The sequence below is a fragment of the Sminthopsis crassicaudata genome, chromosome 2 (genome assembly GCF_048593235.1).
Source record: "Sminthopsis crassicaudata isolate SCR6 chromosome 2, ASM4859323v1, whole genome shotgun sequence".
In the NCBI taxonomy this organism is placed as follows: domain Eukaryota; kingdom Metazoa; phylum Chordata; class Mammalia; order Dasyuromorphia; family Dasyuridae; genus Sminthopsis; species Sminthopsis crassicaudata.
In genome coordinates, this window is record NC_133618.1 from 122,084,398 (window position 1) to 122,109,863 (window position 25,466).

At 33.4% G+C, this 25,466-nt stretch overlaps 1 protein-coding gene across 1 annotated transcript in view; it reads right to left on the reverse strand.

The window, feature by feature from the left end:
- The window catches only part of ANTXR1 (ANTXR cell adhesion molecule 1), a 288,623-nt gene that overhangs the window by 92,956 nt on the left and 170,201 nt on the right, over nucleotides 1–25,466 (reverse strand). The window contains exons 13-14 of the mRNA XM_074287148.1: nucleotides 21,531–21,626; nucleotides 7,992–8,033 (exon numbers count right to left, since the gene is read on the reverse strand). Of these exons, the coding sequence (XP_074143249.1) occupies nucleotides 7,992–8,033; nucleotides 21,531–21,626 (138 nt within the window). The remainder of the gene's footprint in view (nucleotides 1–7,991; nucleotides 8,034–21,530; nucleotides 21,627–25,466) is intronic.

Here is a 25,466-nt window from a genome sequence, read left to right on the forward strand (position 1 = left end):
TTATGATATATGAATATAATAGAATAGCATTTTACATAATTATTGTATAATTGGCATAGTTATAAGAAATGATGAAAGAGAAACTTTCAGAGAAGCCTGAGACTAGTATGAACTGATACAGAATGAAGTGAGCATCACTAGAAAGCATGTTATTTGATAACAACATTGGAAGGACAAACAAAACTCATTGCAAATTTCCACATTAGCCATGTCCAATAAAAAGGAGGAAAGAATGAAGGAAAAAAGAAAAGAATGAAAGAAAAAAGAAAGGAAGGGAAAAAGTAGGAATGAAGGAAGAGAAAATTTTCAAATTACATTTGAGTCCAAGGCTTTTCTAACCTATTCTATTGATTTACCACTCTTCTTATCCCAGTACTGAATTGCTTTGATGATTACTGCTTCATAATATAATTTGGAAAATGGCACTAGTAGGCTATCTTCCCTTGCTTTTTTTCTTTGATTCTTGTGATATTTTTGACCTTTTCCAGATTAACTGCTATCATTTTTTTCTAACTCTATAAAATAGTTATTTTTTTAGTTTGATTAGTGTCACTGAATAAGAAATTTTGAATGAATGCATACTGAATACATTTTCTGATTCTCATGTTCCCTTGCACCTGATGTACTGGTTGTAGTAGGAAATATTGCTGCCCAGTAAACTTAAGATCTACAAATAGAATCAGCCAATAGTGAAGGAAAAAATAACTTCTTGATATTATGGGAAATTTTATGAGTTATTTTCTAGAAAGAGAGAGATACAAAGATAAGTGAAACAAATGAAATCTCTTGTTCTCTTTCATTTTGGGGTATAACAGGCAACTCAAGACAATAATCTCATAAAATGGAAATAAAACTAAACTGAGAACTATGAAATTAGCCCAGGATCCAAATACTTGATGGATAAACAAAAGGATGGGTAAAGAAAAGTTTTAAGAATCCAAAGAGATTTTTTTTCCTCTGCATGGCACAGCAATATAATTTCCTTCTTTGGTATCTGGGAATAAAATAATCATCCCAACAAGACTTGTTTTGATTTACTACAGTTATTAAATGCCCTGACACTTACATGTTTAGTTTAGGTGATGGGAGCCACATAAAATTTTAAGTTTAATCATTTTTTTACACATTGGAGTCAAAAGAGTCAAGGGTGGACAGGGAATGTCTTGCACACAATAATGTCTTACAGACAGAGAAAAAAAGCCAACATTTCATCAACATATTTTTTTCTGATCCAAATTTATAATTTGTACACTGGTCATTATTAATAAGAGAACTCAAAGTAGTAGATTCAAATATGATTTTTAAAAAGCTGGAGAGATGTTTGTTATACAGTTCTATCCACTATTACTTTTCATTACCTCTGGCATTAAATTTCTGTATGAATTATGATTTAGTCATAGAATTTCAGAATTAGAAAGTCCTTCAGAGGTCACTAAATCCAATCCCTAACTGAGTAAAAATTCATCCTAGAATATTTTGGACAAATATTCTTTCAGCTTTTTTTTGAAGGGCAGGAGAACTGATGTGACTTCTTGAAATAACTGAACTAGTTTTGGATAATTTTGTTTTCTTTTTTTTTAAATCAAGCCTTCTGTTTCTTTGACATTCATACTCATTGTCCCAATTCTATCTTTTAAAATGAAGGAGGCCAGATCTAATCCATCTTTTCCTCTGGATAGACTTTAAATACTTCAAGATAATATGTCTTTTTCTCATAATTTTTTTCAGGCAAAATTTCCCCAGTATGTTCAATCAGTTCTCATGCAAAATGAATTCTCAACCTATTAGCACCTGGGTTGCTCTCCTTAGAATACTCTCCACTTTATTAATATTCTTCCTAAAATGTTCTTATGCTCTAATTTTGAAATTCCTCATCTATTTTCTCTTTTTTTGTCCAAAGTACGTTTGTATTTTGATATCAATAATAGTATTATCTATACCTTTGCTATCTTCAACCAAATGATCTCCACCCTACTTTTCCAGATGAATTTTTAATATATATGATATATTTTGCTTTCTCACTTTCACCCTTCCTTTCCACTTCCATTTTATTTAACATAATAAGGGCTTTCCTTATTCTAGTACTGGGTATTAAACCTCCAAATATGGTGATAAGTTTGAGGATAAATTTGCCTTCTTGTATTATTAAATATTTCCTATTTTACTCTTACTACTCCCTTGCCATGTTGACTTTTTGATACTCAGCCAAATATGGTGGTGGAATCTTGATTAAACTTCATATGATAAGAACAATAATTGCTAGCACTGAGATAGCTCTTTGAAGTTTGCAATGCACCAAATACTAGTCCAATTCTTCATTTTGGTATAGAGGTGATCCTGGGCTTTCAAAGTATTAGTAGAGTATTAATAGAGTATAATTTCTGGCAGGTTCCATCATGATCTAAAGGCTTCATTTGATCCTGACAATAGAGAAGATGTCTGGTTTCTGAGGACCAACTTAGCTAATATGGAGAGGTATTGCTCCAGTAGGTTGGCCATTAGTGATGATTTTTTTTTTTTGTTATGGCAACTCATGAAACCAAGAAAAAATGATACTCATTCCTGTAAGTTTCCATTTTTTTTCTTCATTGAGTGTAACCAAATGTAAAACAAAAGGGGAGTAGGAAGTATCAATTTGACTATTAGAATACAAAATATCCAATGACCAAAAAATGGACATATTGCTAGAGTAGCTGAATTTAGGGTTATATTTATCATTGCTATTAGCCTTTGAACATATGACAAACCCACATGATTTGACATTCTTGATATAAAAAAAAAAAAACAAAAAAGAGGGAAGTTGAGGCTAAATGGAAGGATTACTTACTAATTCCTTGCAAAAGCAAAAAAAAATGTGGGTTTGTCATATGTTCAAAGGCTAATAGCAATGATAAATATTTTCAGAAAGACCATCATAAAAAGAGTTACTGTTTACTTATCCAAATCGGTTGTTGAGGACCTAACAGTAGCAAAGTTCTACTAAAAACATGATCAGGACTTCCAGATCAATTCAATTCTGAGGGGGAAAACCAGTGAAAATTGGGAGAGATGTATAAGGGAAATAAATGAGTTATACCAAATATTGTAGGTTGCACACAGTCATATCTTTAAAAGATCTAAATTGGACACAGTGAACATGGAATGGCATACTAAAGAATGAATTGACTAAATTTTAACAAATAGGAAAATACATTATTATTGTGGTAGTCACCCCATCTATCCATGAAGTCAGATTATAAGTTCATAAGCTCCAAGATCAGAATATGTAATAAAAAACAAGAAAGAAAAATAATGGGAAGAAATATCACAAACAATTGAAATTATTAATCACAAAATTAATTAAATTATTGAAAAAACATAAACTGGACAACAGAAATGACATGGACACTGACTATTATAATTGAATCGAAAAGTTGAATTTATGTAAATTAATTGCCATAAAAAGACCAAAAATACCCAGGAAGTAACTTAGTCACCAAAAATGTGACTTAGTTGCCAACTGTTTAGGGAAGGTTGCCAAAAGCAACATCAGGTTAGAATATAAATTTGTCTGTGAAAGTTTACAAAGTAGGAAGATGGATGATTATGAGCAATAACATGGCATAAAGCAGAAAGAAGTCATGGATGGTAAAAGTAGTTTAAAGAAAGCTTTCTGAACTAAGTAGAAAAGTTGTCTCAAGGACAGTTGAGGATGAAAATGGAGCATTTACAACAAAAGAAAATGGAAATGATACACATAAATTGTTTTCTGTATCAAGGTTAATGGAGCCACTATACCTGAATTCTAACATCACAGAACCTCAGGTGTGTGAAGAGGGCATAGAAATGGAACAAAAGAAAACAAAGATCAGAAAAGTAGTTGGATTAAACCAAGCTTATATGAAGGAGATCCATGATGGATTTGATAAATTGTGAGGGGTGGAAAATCCAAAATACAGATTATATGAAAGAGAGAAAATAAAGGCATGAAAAAAAAATCTCAGACCCGATCAACACCAAAAAAGTGACCAAAAGGATTATCAATCTGTATGCTTTTCTCTGCCATCTATGGAAAACCTTTATGTGTACCCAAATAAAGCATATATATAGATACATATTTATGTTTTACATATTATGTATGTATATGTATCTATCTATATATACATAATATGTAAGACATAAATACTTATTATATGTATGAAATGAGGTTATTTTGATGAGGATATTAGTGAGCACATCTTTATCATCTTACAATTAACTTAAAGATGTAAGAGATATATGATACCATTGTGCATTTTGTTTGCTTATTAAAATAAACTGATTTGATAGAATAAAATGCTAACTTATAGAATTTTTCCAGTAAGGTGTCTCCCATTTATGAATGAAGAAGATCCTTGGATGTTTAACAATATAAATAATCCTATTCAGTGACCCTCTAAATAAACGTTAAGTGATGCATAAAACTGGAAGATTTATGTTGCCAAAAGTATTTAGCACTGTGATGGAGGAGGTCCAACTGGAGTGTCCAAATTGAGGCTAAATTCCCTGGGGTTCCCACGTATTCTTGTGCTTTACACTCTCTTCTAAGTTTTGGGGGCAGTGCTTTTTTCCTAGTTCTCTTCCTGCCTATTTGACTGTTTCTTCTCTTTTCTTTGTTGGATTTTCATCCAGATCATTCCCATTCATCCACAGGGCTTTTTTCCCTCTTCCTCTATACTATTTCACTGGGTAATCAATTGCATTAATTACCATGAATTCAATTATCATGTCTTAGCTAATAATTCTCAAATCTGATTATCCTGATCAAACTCTCTGCCAACCTCTGGTTTCTCATCTTTAGTTGTCTATTAGGCATCTCAAACTGAATGTCCTATTGTTGTTCAACCATGTCCAACCCTTCATGAACCCATTTAGGGTTTTCTTGGTAAAGATACTGGATGGATTTGCCATGTGCTTCTCCAGTTCATTTTACTTTGAGAAAACTGAAGCAAACAGAGTTAAGTGACTTTCCCAGGGTCACACAGCTAGCAAATGTCTGAGGCTGAATTTGAACTCAAGAAAAGGAGCCTTCCCAATTCCAGACCTGGCATTCTAATCACTGCTCTACTTGTAGAATCTTAAACTCCAAGCATTCACAACTTAACTCATCATCTTTCCCTAAGACTTTTGGTCCCTTTCAAACTTTCCAGTTGATGTTGAGTGTATCACCCTCTTCCTTATATTCCAGGCTTGAATCCTCCACTCTTTAGTATTTCTCACCCTTCAACCCCCCCTATATCCAATCCATTGACAATGCCTGTTTGATTTCACATTTATAATCTCTCTAAAATATACTCCCTTCTCTTGACTGATATTGCTACTACCCCAGTGTAGGTCCTCATCTCTTCACATTGAGACTAATGTAATAGTCAACTTGTTTTGTCTGCATAATAAAAATTTCTTCCTAGTCCAGTCTACTCTTTCTTCATTCAGTCTCCAAAGTGACTTTCCTAAAGATCTAATCGTGACACTTCCTACTCAAGAAATTCTATTGATTCCTTGTCACTTTCATGATTAAATATAAAAATCTTCTGTTTAGTGTTCAAGAGTGCCCTAGGTGGTACAGTGGATAGAGTGCTAGGTCTGGATTCAGGAAGATTCATATTTTTTAGTTCAAATCTGGCCTCAGACACTTCCTAGTTGTGTGACCCTAAGCAAGTCACTTAACTCTGTCTCAGTTCCAGTCTTTTACCACCTTCCACACCTGACCTCATGTACTCTGGGATCCAATGACACTAGTCTATTGCTGTTGCTTGAACAAGATACTCTCTTAGCTTAGAGGATTTTCACTGGCTGTCCCATGTTTCTCATATATGAAATGCCTTTCCTCCTCATCTCTGTCCATTGGCTTTCCTGGCATGCTTTAGGTCCTAGCTAATATCTTACTTTCTACAGGAAGCATTTTCCAATCCCTCTTAATTCTAGGGTCTTTTCTCTGTTGACAATTTACTATTTATCCTGCATAAGGCTTATTAGTACATACTTGTCTGCGTCTTGTTCCCCTTTTCAGTCCTTGAGGTTAGGAGCTGTCTTTTTCAATCTATTTCCCCAGCAGTTTACAGTGCCTGATAAAGAGTAAGTGCTTAATAAATGCTTATTCACTGACTCTTTTATAGATGATATTGTTATTATCAATCCCCAATACTTGGCAAAGCCTTCTAGAAGAATTCTGTAATCATTCAAAAGATGTATGGCCTGTTTATCTGTACAAGAAAGTTAATAGTGTATGGTACATAGCAGGTACTTAAATATATTGATTTATTGATTTATCAAGTGCATTTCTATTGCTTAGATTTCAACATGCCATTGAATTGGATAATCCAATAGTATGTGTACCTGGGAAAGACAATGGAGATGGAAAATCACCTAGACCCAGTTGTAAGGGAGAGGACATGTTTTAAGGAAGTTGTAAAGCTCTTTCTCTGACCCAAAGCTTCCCATGATAGCAAAGATCTATTTTTTTTCAATAGTAACATTTTACCAATGTTGCTATCTAACAATGAGTGTGGGATGTCATTGCCTTTGAAGAACCTTGTGAGGTACTCACAAAGGCAACAGAAAGGTACATGGGATGTATAAGCAGGCAGCAAGAAAAAAAAGACCAATAAGGAACTCTCAGAAGAACTTGAGGTAAAGGAAATTATTAAAGTTTTATATGATAGGAAGAGAAGATGGACTGGTTTTGGAGAAAGAAGGATGGCAGATGGACAGTCAGACTTCTTTACTGATCACCTTATTGTATTTAAAGAAAATGGGGATGGGCATACTCTCTGGTGAACTTTTGGTAGTTCATGGATAGAGTTGTGTGGAATGGCAGATATAGATTGATTAGGATTTGAATTGTTGGGGTGAATACCACTTTATGAGTTGACTTTTGTAAAGTAGTTTATATATTTTTATTGAAAAAAACTTGAAAGCATGAATAAGTTCTGAGCCATCTCTCTTGTATATACTAACCACCTCACTATGCAGAATTTTTAATATTATTACTTTAGAGGAAGAATAGGGCACTGACACATTTCAAGATTCTAAACTTTATAATTTTTTCCCCTCCCTAATAGAGATTCGATACATAAAATTTCATCTTGGAAGAGATGGTGTGTAGTTATCATTTTCTCTTTTAAAATAATAAGCATAATAATAGTGACTTTAAAATAATCCTTGAACAAATTGTACTTCTACTCTCATGGAATGAAAATGTCCCTAGATTCTTGGACATTCTCATCAGATCACAGATCAATGACTGAAAGGGACCTCAAAGACTGTTATACAAGTATCCTACATACTCTAGAAAGTTCTACCTCAATGGAGAAATCTAAGTAGAAATCACATGGTGGATTTTGCATTTTTCATCCAAAGCTCTCTCTAACTAGGTCCAAAGTGGTTTAGTCCCTAAAGATTTGCCAGCTGTTGATTAATTTCTTAAAACCGAAATAATTTCTTAAAACCATTTAAGGTGTTACTGTCAGTATTGGTGGAGAATATATCCATTTAGATGAAATTACATACTGTTAAAATTAGAAATCACCAGTTTTGTAGCTTTTAAAGAAAACTCTAAAATACTTTGAAAAAATTACTTCTGGGGGCAGCTAGATGATACAGTGGATAGAACACTGACCTTGAAGTCAGGAGGACCTGAGTTCAAATCTAATCTCAATATTTCCTAGCTGGGTGACCCGAGGCAAGCCACTTAACCTCAATTACCTCAGGGGGAAAAAGAAAAGAAAAATTACTTCTGAACAATGACTTCAGCCAATCCAGGTTGTCAATTCAACTCCTATCTTAATATATGGTTAAAAGAATATGAAGACATTTCATTTACTCTTAATTACGGTCTACATAACCTTTACCAAGGCACTGAATTTCTTTAACTAGACCTAAATTAATCTCTTTTTCCTCTGGCCTATTGCACATAGGTTTGTACAACTAGTGAAACACTTCACAGGAGAGATACAATCACTCACAGTACTTACCTCACTTTCCTCTACTGGGACTGGAGGAGGCTCTTTGATAATCTGAAAGGATAACAAAAATAGGTGACAAAGTTTCTTACCACTTTATTCTGAAGAGACTTGAACCAATGAGATTTCCCAAGGGAATATATAATTTTATATTATATATACTTATAAACATATAAATATATATTTATATATAATATAATTTTATAGGACACTTTCCCCCATGATATTATTATTGAAGATAACAACAATAATACTGTCTTGTGATTTTATTATGAACTACATAGAGCACTGGATAGAATTCTGGGCTTGGAGTTAGAAAGATGTGTGTTTGTGAGTGCAAACGGGGCCTGAGACACATATCAGCTGTGTGACCCTGGACAAGTCATTTCACTCTGTTTACCTCACTTCCCTCATCTCTAAAATAAGCTGGAGAAGAAAATAGCAAATCAGTTCAATATCTTTTCCAAGAAAACTCCAAATGATTGACCAAAAATATATTAAGATTTGCAAAGCACTTTGCACTTACATACATTATCTCATTTGATAAAACAAAACTGAGGAGGGTGGTCTTATTTCCATTTTACAGATGAGAAAACTGAAGCTCATAAGAATTAAGTGATTAACAAGGATCCCCCAGTAGTTAGTATCTAAGGTAGGATTGGAACTGAGATCTTGACTCCAAGTCTAGCACTGTATTCACTGTGCTGAGGAAAAGTCAGATGAATATGCTATTCTAACATGAAATGTAATGGCTTGGGCTGCTAGTTCAGTTGGATAGTGGGTGATAATAATGAGGCTCAGGCTGTGAGTTTGATGACTCAAAAATGATGGAAAGATCTATGATTTAGCAGTAATAGGCTCACAGAGTTATACCTGGAAGGGATCTTAAAAGGCTGTCCAGTTCAATGGTTCAAATAAAAATATAACCTTCTCAGTAGCAATTTGACTTAGAAAATGAGAACTTAGCATTAGTTGTTGTTTTGTATTTTTAGATATTTTGCCAAACATTTCTCAATCACATTTTAATCTGGTTGGCCCCTCCCCCAGTGCAGTTTTGCCCTCAGTGAGAGTAACCCTTCCAATTTTTAATCCAATCCCTTCATTTTACAGTTTTGTGTAGAAGTTGAAGAAATTCATCTAAGGCAGAGCCATGGGATTTCAACCCAGGCCTTCTGATAACAATTCCATCATTTTTTCATCAACCTTGATACCAAAGGGTGACAACATGACAAAATATAAATCCTGGTTTTGTTACTTACTCCTACTACCTGTTTGACTTTGGACAAGTCATTTAATCTTTCTAGGCCTTATTAATTAATGAGATTTTGAGTTAGAAGTGACCTTAGATATCCTTAGTCCCCTCATTTTCCAAACTCTCTGGTTGCTGCTTCTGGCTCTAAAACTTATGGTTTCCATCCAGGTCAGCAACATTTTTATTCTGAATAAACCTTTGCTCCCCAGTCTACAGGCTGCATCTGTAGTCTCTGTCAAACTTCTTGCAAAAGGGAGTTGTTGGTCATGAGAGTTCTTTGGAAGGGAACGTGCCTGGTTCAGTACAAATCTACTCCCAACACTAAACAAAAAGTACAAAAATAAGAACAATAACAACTCAGTCACAGGAAAACTATCCTGATTCACACACTATACTTCCAGCAGAATTAAGAAGGGGAGAAACTTCCAAGCCTCTTTGCTGATTTATGCTTCCCAGCAGCATGGACCTATAGAGCCTCAGAATGTAGGACAGCAGAGTTCTGATTCCTCTAGTCCATACACCATGTTGGCAAGGAAAGCCTCTTAGATCACCTCCCCCACCTGGTCCCTTTTGACACTGAAATAAACCTTTTCATAATGAATGAGGAAATTGGCACCAATTTTTAACAAGACATTAATGAGGTAGTGTCTGGTTTTAATTCAATGACATAAACAACTTTTAAATTCAAGCCATAAGGAGGAAAAAATATAGACTCTGTGGATCATATTAAATATAAGAGATGTCCTGAAAGGATCTCTATAAATCACATTTTGAGAATTACTGTTTTGTGGGACCTTTGTGGGAAAAGCATTGTATTTGGGGTAATCACGTGGGACTCAGAGGTTCTGGTTTCAAATTTAGAGTTTGCAATAAATAACCAGTGTGACCCTGGGAAAGCAAATTTCTTATTGGGCCTCAGATTCCTTCTTTGTACAAGGAAGGGATTGGATAATATCATCTCTAAGGTGCCTTAATTTGAAATCAGTAATCTTTCCCTGCCTTTGAACTTCCCAAAGGAGACATTAATTTCAAATTCAAGTAGTAATGAATTCCTACAGGAAGCATAGTGAGTTAGAAAACCACAAATTATAAAAATCTATGTTGTATTATATTTTAATTTATTTTGTTAAACATTTCCTAATTTCATTTTAATCTTGTTCAGGCTGACATGGGAGTTTTATGGGCTGCATCTGAGTTTGACACCTTGGTCTATATCTCCCCTTTCTTTTCCTCTGTAGTTCTTTCTCCTTTTCCTCTTCATTTTTTCTTCCCCCTCCTTCTCTTCCTCACTCCCTCTCCTTTATCTTTTTTCTCCTCCTGAGGGAAAAAAAAGCCTTTCTAATTTGGGGGGTGGGACTAAAAGGAATGTCTCTTTTTATATTAACCAAACAAATTTTCCCTGGAAAAAAGAGGATTATACTATATTAATTTTTCCCCTTGAGGCAATTGGGGTTATGTGACTTGCCCAGGATCACACAGCTAAGAAGTGTTAAGTGTCTGAGGTCAAATTTGAACTCAGGTCCTCCTGACTTCAGGGCTGGTGCCCTATCCACTGTGTCACCTAGCTGTCCCATATTAGTTTTTTTTTTTTTCCAATGAGCATTTATTAAGCACCTATTATATGTATATCTCTATGCTAGGCACTTGGCAAGATGGAATAACATGTGGTTTTAGATTTAGAATCAAGAGGGATTTTGATTTTGATTAAGGTCTAATAAACAATTCTTTATTGGATATAAAATATTTCTTTATTGGCTGCAAAGACCATGAAGGAGAAATAGAAAAAGTTCAGAAAATGGAAAGTACACTAATATAAGTAAAGATTTTATCTAATTTAAATTTCATTTATTTCAATATATCTAAAATTAAAATTTTTGTGTGTATGAGTAATTATTAGAATCACAAGTGAATTTTCTAATCGAGTAATATTGCCTTTGAGACTATATGTAACTGCCAATCACCATCTTTTTGTATTGGACTTGAAATTGAAAGGAGTATTTGGAAAATGTTTCTGGAATCTTAATTATTTCTAATATTTACTTACTGGTCCTTGGTATTGTTTTAAAAGAATCCTGTACTTGCAAGACATACTCTATATCTGCCAAAAGCAGTCAAATAATAGCCAACTTTAGTCTAAGACCCTAGCTCTATATATTAAGGCTATCTGGGATTCTATATAGAAGATAGGATAATATTTAGGGTCATACTTGATAGGTCTGTGGCTGTAGGCAAGTCATTGAACTTTTCTGCATCTCATTTTCCTTATCTAAAATTCAGGTAATATTTTGAAAGATAAAACACTATGAAATGTGTTATTATTGACATTTTCAGAAACTTATAATCTAAAAGTAAGAAAAAGTGTACACAAATAAATACAAAGTAGTCTGTGAACAGTGCAAAGGAAAGTGGGAAGTTTTAATCTGAGAGAGAGACTGAAATTTAAGATATACTATCTCTAAAAATTAATGTGTTCCTCTGTACCTAGGGACCATCTCCTTGGACAGTTTAGTTACATATGCTGTTCTTTATTTCTCTCACTACCACCTCTTCAGGAGATTAGATAGTATGTCATCCATTATTTTTGGCACACCACTATACTGGTTACCAAATTACCTGTACTTTAAATGACCCTTTGGTAGCCCTAACTAGTTAATATACTTCTTGAAAAAGAGAGTATAGTTTATTATTTTTATTGTTGGAATGACGCTGAACATTCCATTTATTTAATTCCAAGACACCTTTTTCTTTTTTCTTTCAGGAAAAACTATTCCTGAAGTGAAAAATTTCCTTTGAAAACTGCTGATTAAATTGGCTCAAGCAAATGTAATAAAAAGCATTTGCAAACCAATGAGAAAATATAGTGAAACTTTTCAACTGCAAAATCTTGCAGGATGTTTCAGGCAATTAAAATTAAACATTATAGGCTTTTTTGATTGCATATATTTATGTGAAATATAAAATCTTATATTTTAGCATGAATTGACTATATGTTCAAAGACATCTGGATCCCATCAATATTGCTATAATGTATTTTTGTTTTCCCTTATTTTGCAGGAATTTAAATGTGGATAGTATGATCACTAGGGATAATTTTGTTTTTTGCAATTGTAATTTCACTTTCTAGGGAACACTTTTGCTTTTATTTAACCATGTTATGTCATCATAACTTACTTATAATATAACTTAAGAATGATTTTGAAGAAAAATTAATGATACTTGATTTTCATTCTTTTATTTCCTTAGTTTTTTCTAAAATAAAATTACAATACCATAAACCTGATGTTGTTAAAGAACTATGATCTTAGAAAACTCCCTGTTTGTATTTGTTAACTATTTATTAATTAGGAATGGTCATACTCATAAATTTGAAAATTTGAATTAAAATATTCTTTACACATTTTGAAAATGAGAACTTTATTGGAGAAATTTGTTCCAATAATTTTCTTTGTTTCCTGCTTCTGATAATGGCTGCAATTTTTTGAGTGTGTGTGTAATTGTGTAAAAAAATTAATTTTATATAATCAAAATTGTCTATCTTATCTTTTTTGATCTTCTCTAGCCATAATTTGGTCACAAAATGTTTCCTATTAATAACTGTCAAAGGAAATTTCTTATTTGCTTCTCTAATTGGTATATAATGACACCTTTCATGTCTAAGTCGTATATCCATTGGAGATTTTTGTGGTGCTTTGAGATATTAGCCAAAGCTGCTTTCAAGTTTTGTTTTTTTTTTTTTGTTTTTTTTTAACAGTTTTAGTCAATTAGTGAATTCTTGCCTACAAAGCCTGGCTCTGAGTTTATCAACATTAGGTTATTATATTTGTTGTGTTCCTATTCTTTTCCATTAGTCTTTGTTTCTTAACCAGTACTAAAGTGTTTTGATAATTAATATTGTCTACTATAGTTTGGGTTTTGCTATTGTTAGTCCTCCTTCTTTTTCCCATTGTTTTACTTTGTAGTCTTTGACGATATAATTGGTGTGAGGTAGAACTTTAATTTTCATTTCTCTAATTATTAGTCATTTGGAATGCTTTTTTTAATGTGGAAATAAAAACAGATCCAAATAATTAGAGAACTATTGATGTCTCATGGGTAGGTTCAGACAATATAATAAAAATGACAACACTACAAAAAAGGGAATATGGCAAATCTTGTGCAGAAGAAAACAGTCCTGTTAATGGATTGGAGTGTGAAATGTTTTGATTATTCTGAAAAGCAATCTGTAACTATGCCCTCAAAAGTTAACAATTCCAGAGAACTGATGTTGAATAATGATATCTACCTCCTTACAGAGTGACAATGAACTCAGAGCACAGGATGAGACATCTTTTTTAGTTGTAACCCATTTTAGCATTGGTTTTACTTTACCACTTTATATTTGTTACAAGAGTTATCTTTTTTCTTTTCTAATGGGGAGAGAGAGAAAATACAATTTGGTTAATTAAAAAATAAATTAAACTGGGGCAGCTAGATGGCATAGGAGATAAGAGTGCTAGCCTTGAAGTTAGGAGGATCTGAGTTCAACTGTGACTTCAGAAACTTAACACTTCCTAGCTATGTGATCCTAGGCAAGTCATTAATCTTAATCTCCTCAGCTGAATTAATTGATTAAACTAAAATAAAATATTAGCTTTCAACAATGTCTCCAGAGAAAATTTATCAGAGTAAGTTACCTGAAAATTGATGATAAACCATTTTGAGATGTAGGAAGTATATTTTCATACAAAGTATTGAATTCTTGGATAGTTCTACTTGTCTTAGAATATTCATCATTAATTATTAATTTAAATTGATTTTCCTATAATTTCTACTTCTTTGTTTATGATTCTCCACTGATCATTTAATCCTTCTCCTCATTCATAATCATTTAAACATAACTATACTTTCAAGTACTGATTGCACTTTTTTGATCAAATAGCAGTCTAGTTTTTCAATAGTTCTTGTCAAATACATAAGCCATACCCAAGTAAATATATTCTTAAATTCTCAGACACTGGATTGCTGAATTCAATTGTTTCTGATGCTTCTAATATAGTTGGTTTTACTCTTTACTCTTTTTATTTTTTAAATTAGTTAAAATATATATATAATTTAGTATAATTTGAGATCTGGAAATGTATCTCCCTTAAGTACAACTCTCTTCCCCATTATTTCCCAATATATTTTTAGAACTTTTATTCCTCCAAGTAAAATCTGTTATTATTTGATCCACATCTAATAAAGTACTCTTTGAGTACTTTGATTAGTATAACACTAAACATTTAAATTAACTTAGCTAAGATCATCACTTTTACTATATTGTTAAAAGTCTGAACATTCCTCCAATTATTTAGGCCATTATTTCCTTAAAAAGTGTTTTCTAATTGTATTAATATAAGCCCTGAATTTTTTTGCTAGTTTGACTTTCATAAATGTTTTGATATTTTTGTATTTATCTTGAATGGAATTTCCCTATTATTCCCTCTTTCATTTTTATTGTTAGGTAGAAATATTGACAAAATTTGTGGATTGATTTCATATGCTGCTATTTTATTTATTTTGAATTTATTTGATGACTTTGGGAGCTTTCTAAGTATATTATTATACAGTTTCCAAATAGAGATATTTTTGTTTTCTCTTTACCACTGTTTATAAACTCAGTGTATTTCTCTTGTTTTATTTAATGTTATCACCAGCATTTCTAGAATTGTATCAAATAAAGAAAATCAAATCAAAGAAAAAAGGGTATATATTTGCTTTACTACTGTTATTTATTGGGAAGCTTTTTATCCAGAAGCTTCATTGCATATAATGCTTTATTTTGGCTCTAAATATTTTAGCTTTTTAAATTATATTGAAAAGGTCCTTTCATTCCTGATTTGTAAGGTTGTTTGCCTGTTTGTTTTCATAAGTAGTTGCTTTACTTTGGCAACATCTATCAATCATATGGTTTTAAAATTTTAAAATATGTTTGGATATGGTGATTGTTCTCCTAATATTGAACCATTCTAATATTCCTTATATAAATTCAATTTGAATGCAGTGATTTTTTTTTTTTTATGTATATGTTGCTTTAGCCCTTTTGCCACGATTTTATTTAAAATATTTTGTAGAGAGCCAGAACTCTGGAGGATACTTGAAACAAGGTGTTAACTCAGAGGAATGGATGAGACAATAGTTATCTAGTTTACATATATACTTAGTACTTAGCATGGTGATGTAATGGTTCTCTAAATTCACACAGGCATAGTGTGCTGTAATAATGTAATTGTAATAGAGTATATAAGGACCAACAAGGAGTGGAAGAGAGACATTCCATCTCCCACCATCCTGGTGGCTCTCCTGCCTCCTGCATTCCTCCACTAAAACCAAGGCCCATCTGAAGGTCCCCCAGAAAGCTAGCCTCACCCCGGGAGAAGAAGATAGACTGTGAAGGAGATAATAAAGACTTTGGACTTTATTCCTGACTGTTCTTGCTTTCAGCAGAATAATCTGCTTATTTTAAACAGATTCAACTTAATCTGCTTAACTTTGTTAAGTCTTTTTAAAGAATTAGATAGACTTTAGCTTTGTTTAATAGATTGGTTTCTCTCATTTAAACATTTCCTCTTTTGTGCTTATTTTGTTTTTTGTTTTTTTCATTTCCTAATTTTATTATATATTTAGTACGAGTCTTTTTTTTCCCTCTCATTAACTAGAATGGTTCTTGTGGGAGTAAATAAGAGGGGACTAATGCAAGAGGCAAAACTAGGACTGGCCTCATTTGGCTATTCAAAGTATATAGTGAGACAGAAAGAAGAGTCAAGATGATTCCAAAGTTTTGGAACTGAGTGTTTGGTAGGATTATGGTGCCAATAACAGACAAACAGAATTTTGCCCCAAAAGTTCACTAATGAAGGTGAAATTGAATTTTTTCAATGGAGTTTCCAGAGACTTTAAATTGAATCTGTTGGGTGTGATATAACACTAAAGTAATTCTGACTATATTATTTTAAACTATAGATGGATGGATATTTATGATTGACCCAAACCAGAATAATTCTCTGGTTCTTGGCTTAATGACTGATGTATAGACCACCCAAAGAGGAAGAATGAGTAGCGTGACATAGCAGCTTTCGTGGCTGACTTTTTCTATGGCCCAAGGTCTGTCCTTAAAAAAAGAGACTCAGACCAAAGATCTGGATGGATATCTTTTAGCATTTTGTTTCTCTACTGAAAAACAGGAACAATAGGCCTCTTTCTGCAGTGTTTTAAAGTTTACAAATTGATTTTGTCACAAAACTCCTGAGAAACAGGTGTTCTACCTTCTACATGAAAACTTCCTTGATTTCCCCCACTTCTATTGGTAAATCCTTACCCTTCAATATCACTTTGTTTTTATTTTGTACACCTCCATCTACATGTTCTAATAGAATGCAAGTTCTTGGAGAGCAGGATGCTTTTAACTTTTGCCTTTCTATTCCCAGAATTTGGTAAAATGTCTGGCAATATAGAAGGTATTTAACTCATCCCCTTCCTCCACCTCCCCAAAATAATCTTATATTGTTTATAAATATGAACTGTCCATTTTAAAAATAAGAAAACTAAGATTCAGAGGGGTATGCAGATATTAAATGTCAGAGCTGGATCTCAAATCCGTGGTTTCTAGTTCTAAGACCAGGACTCCTACCAAGACATTAAATGTATCCAGGGCAGTTGCAGTTCAGAATACAGAGGGAGGTGATGGATTTATACATGGGATATAGTTACAAATGAACCTTAGAGAGCATATAACCCTAAGCTCCCTATCTGATAAACGAGTCCCTAAAAGACAAATGACAAATTTGGGGACTTTAACAGGCTTTCTGTCTCCAAATTGAAGAACTCTTTGCATCTTACTTCTCCTCCCCACTTATCACTGATCCTTAATTTTACTAAAATGAACTAATATGAATTTAATTTTACTTAATCTGACTCCAATTTGTAACTCCACTTAGACTAGGCTCTTCAAAATGAGTGGTTTTTTCTGCTCATGACCCCAGAGCTTGGGACAAAGACTGGTATACAGTTAAATACAGTACAATTATTTATTCTTTTTTTAAAGAATACTTTGCGATTTGAATAATTATCTTTTAGCAAGTAGGAGCTCATTCAATCCCAGAAAGATTCATTTAAATTAACACTATTTGTAATTGAAATGATTTATGGATCCTCAAAAGAGCCTGAAAACATCCTAAATATTCCTTATTGAATTCCTTATTAAACAAATATTCTTTATTCAATTAGCAAAATCTTTGCAAGTTCATATAATCTGAGGGAATCTCAGAGATCTAATTAATAACTAAATAGAAATTTATTTTTAAAATATTCATTCAATTTACTTCAATCCAATTCATTCATTAGGCATTTAATCACCTAGTATATAACAGGCACTACTGGGGAAACAATAATAAAATCAAATGGGTCCTCTAAAAAACCCTGATGGAGTCATCCCCCTTCTACTAGAAGGTCTCTATTGATGGGAATCAGTGTTTTCCAGAGAAGAGCTTTCAACAATAATAAAGCTTTTCATTATAATTGTATTAAAAGTTCTTAACACAATTGCCAATATTGTTCCTAATTATGCCCTATGTGGATGAGCCACAACTTTTACTTCCCCATGTTTTCTTCAAATACTCAAAGATCATGTCTCACAGAAATTTTTTCTTAGATTAACCATCCCTCCTTCCTTGTGCATCATCAATATTTATCATTCTGTTACTCTCTTTGTACATGCCCTTTTTATGGCACTTTGAACTGAATACAATATTGCAGCTATATTTTGCTCAGGACAGAATATGTATAATAAGAGTATAACTGCCTCTCTCTAGACATGACATGTATATTATTGCAGCTGTAGTTGGAGGATTTTTTGGGTAGCTTTGATTTTTATTAAACTTGAAGTCGAATAAAAATCTCAAATCTTTTTCTGGAACTTGTTGTCTAAGCCTATTCTGTTGTGGTACTATTGATTTTTTGAATTTAACCATTCAATTTTACATTAATGCTAATTGAATTTTATCTTATAAAATGTGGTCCTTTGTTTCAAGTTTGATGAAAATGTTTGGGATCTTGGCACTGTGATCCAACGTGTTAGCTATTCTTCCATCTCTGCCACCTTTGAAAGCTTGAAGAAATAGTCTCCCTTACCTATTTCACTTACTATAACTTCTAAGTTGATGATTTAAAGTCCTTGACTCTGGATTCTGGCTTAAATGATAATGAGGTCTAGCTAGTAAGAGTTACAAGATGGATAGGATGCCTAATTTTGACAATTTCTCCACAAAGCTATGGTAAATGTTTTATTTTAATTGATAATTTCAATACCATTGTTAGTAGGAGTAGAATTGGGATACAGGAATCTCTTCTGCACTAAAAATGACAATCTATATTGATTGAAGAATTTTAATAAGGATTGTTACAGAAACAAAGGGAAAATAAGACAATTTCAGGGTAAATGTCCAGGAATAGATAAAATACAAGCTGATAAAATTAAAAGTTCTTTTCCCTAAATGATGAAAAACAATATAAATCTTAATAAATTTTTAACATATAGTTAAACTGTTACTCAGCAGAGAGGTACTTAAAATCCAAAGAATTTTAAATTGTAAAAGTCTTTCAAAGGCTAGTGCCAATAGTGTTGATCTAGGCTATGGTACAAGAAAATTCTTAGAGACTCAGCTTAACTTTCAAGTAACTTTTGGCTTCCAAATAAACCTAAGTAATCTGAAGATTATGTAAAAGGACAGCTTAATTTCTGTGCGAAGTCAGTTGAGTAAAATAATTGGAGAATTAATGACTTCATTTGACTAAAGAAATCTAGTCACATGGCCAAAGTTATTGAAAATGTATGAATTCTTAATGAGTAGCTAGAATTGTTTTGCTAAGAACATCTGAAATGACTTAGTAAAGCAATTCTATTAAGGTATCTCAACTCTACAGTTAGAAAAGTTTCCTTATCTACAAAATGATAAATGAAATAGATAATGCCTTATTTTCACTCACCTCATATATCTCTTGCCAAATCTTGCCATTTCTGCCTCTATATCCTTTTACCCTTTTCTCTATTCATATAGCCACATGATCCTCATTACCTCTCTGCTGGACAGCTACAAGGACTTTTTAAGCAATCTTGCCATGTCTCTCTACATTCTAATCCATCCTTCACTATATTGTCAATGTCATTTTTCTAAAATGGAAGCTTGAGCATGTCACTCTCCTGATCAGAGATCTTTGGGCTCCCTATTAGTTCTAGGATCAAATATAATCTCCTGTGTTTGAAATTTATGTAGTTATGTGACTCAGTGGATAGAGAAGTGGACCTGGAGTCAGTAAGAAATGGAGTCAAGATATTTACTGTATTACTCTGGGCAAGTCACTTCACCCTGTTTGTCTCAGTTTCCTCATCTGTAAGATGAATTGGAGAAGGAAATAGCACACCACTCCAATATCTTTGCCAAGAAAACCCCAAATGGGGTCAAGAAGTATCAGATATAACTGGAAAATGACTAAATAGCAACAAAATTCCTTATCCTTAAATAAAATAAGGCACTGAAAGATTAGATGAATAAGTGGTGAGCAAGTATTAGAACTAAAACTTAAATCCAGATATTTCTGGACTCTACATTCAGTGATGTCACCATTAAACCCTACTGCTTCACAGTTATAAAAGCCTTAACCAGTGATATACTAATAAATGTTTAACAATTGGTTGTCTGGGGGACAAAATGTAAGCAGGATACATTTGTGAGGTTAATCTGCATTATTACCATTTCCCCATCACTTTCCTAATCCTAGACAATCAACAAAACAATAAATCAAGCTCTCATTTGTAACATTTGCAGTTTTGGAGATAGGACATGTTCACACTAAAATTTTATTAATTGACTTTTTTGAGCGAATTATTAGCTGGCTCCAGCACACTCCTGGCCTTAATCATTGTTAATTATTGCCAGGTGCTTCAATCTCCTGGCATTTCTTTGTGTTTCATTAATTTTTTATATCTCTAAAATATCACTTGAAGGCACTATTTTTGTTTTGTTTTTATCTCTGCTGTTTATCCTTGCTCAAACTTTGTAAAAAAAAAAAATGACACAGGTGATATAGAAAATGAATAAGGGTGGGTCTTTTTTCTGCCCAAATTTTATGATTCTGTCATCAGATTGTTCTTGTTTATTATTTCTTTGTGCTTCATGAACCTGCCAATGTAATTATACTGCTGCAGAAGACACAAAGTCCTAAATGCTCTTCTTGCATTTAGTGTTTCATCTCTCTCTCCATTTATCAGATTATGTCTCTACTTAAAATTATTTCAGTATTTCTAATATTAGATAAAGAAAATTCCTTTTTTTGGTTTTCAAAGCCTCCCATAATATGGCTTTTGTCTGATTATCTATTACTGCTCATCATGCATTCCTTCAAAATTGGAATCCTTGGCTCCTCCCTCAAGTTGTAATCCTGCCCTTTATCATTTCTGAGCTTTGGTTCACCCTTTATGCTAGAATAGAGTTGCCCTGCATCTCTTTCTGCTGAAATACTTCTCTTCCTTATATTATATTCAAAGATATGATAATAATATTTGTATAATATAATTATATGCCATAATTACTATTAAGACTTGCCTAGAATCTTTTTTAGTTGCTCCTTTGCATCAATTTCATTCTCTTTTATCATTAATTATTATAGGCAATATTAGCTAGCATTTAATTAGTATTTACTATATGTGAAGCACTGTGCTAAGTGCTTTTCAATGATTTCATTTGATCCTTACGATAACTTGTGTGGTAAGTACTTTTATTATCCTCATTTTACAAATGAGTAAAGTTAGTTAAACAAAGATTGATTGCTCAGGATCACACAGCTAGTAAGTATATGTAGCTAGCTTTGAATTTGGGTCTTCCTAACTGCAGGCCCAGTGCTTAATCCACTGCTCTAATTAGTTACTTCCATCAATAATTTATGTCTATATCTTTCCCCTTTTTAGCTTGTTAAGTACTGGAGACACGGGTCTGGTCATATCAATCTGTGTCTTCTCATTGCCTAGTTTTGTGCCTTGAACATAATAGAGACTTTTAAATATTTGGTGCATTGAATACAGAATATAACATTTTCTTTAAGTCTACCTTGTTCTGTTCTATGGAGCAAAGTTGACTTCAATGTTCATTTTAACCAGATTTCAAACATAAAATGTGACTTTTTCCTGAATCCCACTTTTATCTCCGGGTATTGCCCTTCTAATAACCTGTCAATTATCTTATCTGTAGCAGCAGGAATTGTAATAGGGAAGGATCAGGGACACTTACCACTGTACAGCAAAGGGGCCAAAACCACCAGAGAAGAGCCAGGACCAAAAGCAGGAAGAGAATCAGCAGAGAGATTGCCAGGATGGTACCATCTGACTGCAAAGGGAAGGAAGACAAGGTTTTAGGAGAACTTGTTGAGAAAATAAATTATTGAGAATGGTAAAGCCCTTTCATTTGCAGGGAGCTTCAAGGTCTTTTTGAATGACTTTTGGCAGTTTCTTCATCTATAAAAGAGCTGGAGAAGGAAATGACAAACCTTTCCAGTATTTTTGCCAAGAAAATCCCCAGTGGAGTCAACTAAGAGTTGGATACGACTTATTGATAAAATAACAACAAACCACTCTTTTTTTTTAGTTTGGGTCTCAAGCCCCTCCATGTTTTGATCATTACTGTTATGATAATCAGAATACAGATCTTCAAGGGATTTAGATAAGAGCTTCTAAACTTTTCTCTCTCAAAACCCCTTTTTGCTCAAGAAGCTTTTATGTGACCTTAGGTATATCGTGATATAAAACAGTACACAAACCAAATATTTAGTGATGATAAATTATAATTTTGTGACCCCTAAACTCATTTACACAATTCCATTTGGGGTTGTGACCTAAGTGCAATGCCTTCATTTTATAGAAAAAAGGAGTTAACTTGTTCAAGAAAGGTCATACAACTAACAAGAAACTGAATTCTGGTTTCTTAACTCATAGTCTGGAGTCTTTTTTCCCCAACATGGTATGTTATTGTTCAAAAATGAATTGGCTACCATGTAAATGAGTACTTGTTAAGTTACTTTTGATCATATCTTGAGTTAATAACGCATTTCAACTTATCTTATAGCTGTTTAGAATCAGTGATGATGACAGGAGGTAGGGAAAGAATATTTTGCTCTTCCCTTGTTTGAATACAGTTGAATAGGCATGAAGAAAGACTGAAGAAATTATTTTGTATTATGAATAGAGAAGGATCCCCTGCATTCATGACTAACTCCTTTCTTGGAAAAGATAAGGAGCACCTTCACCTATTTTCAATTCAGAGCTCTGAATGTAGATAGTGTGGCATTGCTGCTTAATCATTAAAGCAAAGTTATTTTCTGAATTTGGTGGTAAATGTCTGTAATCCTTGGAAACAGGAGCTAAGACTGGAGAATTGCTTGAACTTGGAGTTCTGAGTTACAATGAGGTAATTTTATCAGATATCCATACTAAGTTCAGAATTAATATGATGAATCCTTGGGAATATAGGGATACAAAGTTGCCTAAGAAAGTGGTAGGACTGGTCCAGGTTATAAAACAGAGGATGTTAAAGCTCTCAAGCTGAGCAGAGTGGGTTAGACATGTGAATAGCCCCGGAACTTCCAAACCAGGTGAAATAAGGAAATTGTCTTGAAAAATAAAAAATAAAAACTGAGTAGGCTGGATTCCAGTAAAAAAAAACATAACTACAAGCATATGATATGAGTAGAGTGGAAGCAATAGGTGAGGCTTCAAAAATCCTCTTCTTAAGCTTATTTGTTTCTGTTAGCTCTACAAAAAGCAAGAGAAGTTACTTCTGACTTGTATTCTCCTTGTTTGTCCCAGTTGGCCTGTATAAATATTTTAGAAGACAGAAACTTTAAGTTATCGTCCAGAGTCCTAAGCCTACTCTGATTCTGCTCAAGTGCCAATTGGAAATAAACATCACAGAATCAGAGTCCCATCAAATCTTAGATTTGTAAGGATAAATATTACAATCTAGTCCAAATTTGTGGTGATCAAGAGAAAAAGAGTTTCTTTGGCTTGTTCTAGAGTGAGGGAGCTTACCTGTGTCTCTCCTTCCTCTCCTATCTTAAAGATCAAGAAGCACTTATTACTTCTAAGGCAACCACATATATGGCAGCCCTCACTGGGCCCAGGACAGGTATGGATTGATAATTTCATCATCCCTTTTTCAAAGTATAATTATATTGTGATGTATTTATATGTGTGCATACAGATAGTATGTCCCTAAAGTCTTAGTGTATTTTAAAGCTAAAACCGACTCCATGGAATTTCTTATAGCTATCCAGGGTTTCCTAACTCACAGTTTTTACCTTTTCTTTCCCATAATACTGCATTGTTGTCCAGAAATGAAGATGTAAGTGGGTCTCCTTATAAGTATTTTCAAATATTTCTCTTGAAATTCAAAGTTGAGTTGAAAAGTACCTCCTTGGCCATCTGATCCAACCCACATCAGAAAAAGAAATCTCCCGTTATACACAGCTGACAAAGGGTCTTCCAGAATTACTTGAAGACCTCCAAAGAAAAACAATCTACGAACTCCTAAAGAAACCCAATTCACTTTTGCATAACTTTTAATGTGTTATAATTTTTGCCTCCTTATCAAGGCCAAATTTTTCTCTTTTAAATTTTTGCCCATTATTTCTAGTGCTACCATCTAAAACAAGACTAAAATTTCTTTTATGACAGAGTCCTTTAGATACTTGCAGATAACTCCCTCTTCTCCCCATCCTCTTCCCAAACTTGACTCATTTTCTATTGGTTAAACTCCCTACTTTCTTCAATCAATCCTCATACAGCAAGAACTAGAGAACCTTTCCCATCCTATTGCCCTTGCCTTACATTGTTCTCTAGCTTAGGAAGAGCTGTGGAATGGAAGAAAGATTAATTCTGTCCTGCATGGCTCCAGGATCTAGGAATAAAGGGTGGAAACTCTTAAGAGGTAGATTTAAGCCATATATATAAATACATACATATATATTATTATAACATATTATAATGAATGCAAAACTTATTCAAATAAAGAATGGGTTTCCTTGACAAGTGGTATATTCCTTTCCTAAAAATTTTTAAGCTAATATTGGATGACCCCTTATTGTAAAGGAAATTATTATTTAGGAATCAGTTGTAGCACATAGTCTTTGAGCTTCCCTTTTGTTGGAGGATAATGTGATTCCATAACTATGCAGCTTTGATCAAATCATAGACCCCTGTGAGCCTCACTTTACTCATTTTCCAAATGGGGATAACAATACTTAAATAAACTGTCTCACAAAACTGTTGTGGTTCATAGCTTTGTAAAGTGTAATAGTCAGCTATTATTTATTTATTGAGTTCTATGATGGACTTGTGGTTTCACCCAGAGAAGATATCAATATTGGTTTCTCTTGAGTTAATTTTGAGTTTTGCAAAACTGGCAAAGGAATAGCTTTATCTTATTGCAACCCACTAGAAACATCTTTGGTTAAGAGCCAGGAAGTTCAAAGTCACCTAAACTAAGTGTTGGCCCATCTCATCAAGGTTTGCAGAAATATCAGTTTGTATCAGAAGGAGCAAAAGCCTCAGATGTACAGGTGGTTGTAGGAGTAGTCTAAGCACAGTGGTGGGTGGTTTCCCCCAAGGTCATATTGCTTGTATGAGCTCTAGCCAGAGTCTAATGAAATGATGAGGGAAGTAAGGAGAAAGAAAGAAGGAGGGAAAAAAAATAAATAAATGTTGGGAATGTGCTTCCAAGTAGCATTTCTCTTAGAATAATGACTGTGGGATTAGTGAACTACTCTTTGTACTATGAAATTATTTTTTCCAAGAATAGTATTCTTTCAGATATCCATAAAGAGTAAATAAAGCCCTAAGGATAAAAAAAAAAGAGACAGTCATTTGCTAACAGGGTAAACTATTATGAATGAAAGAAAAACTGTCATAAGACTGTTTGTTAAAACTCTGGTTCTCAAAAACTGTAGTCCATAGATGATGAAACACCTCCTCTGAAACTTAACTATTGTAGGTAGGTGATCCTGAGTTCTATAGTAGCCCTGGTCTGCTGACTTTCAGGTTTCGTATTCTTTTGATAGACTCAATATACTTATGCTGGTAAAGGTTGTCCAGAACTACAAGTATAATTTCCTCTTTTGAAGGATTGGATTCTGGGGACTCTGGATTCCAGCAATCTTGGATTTCAATGAGCCAG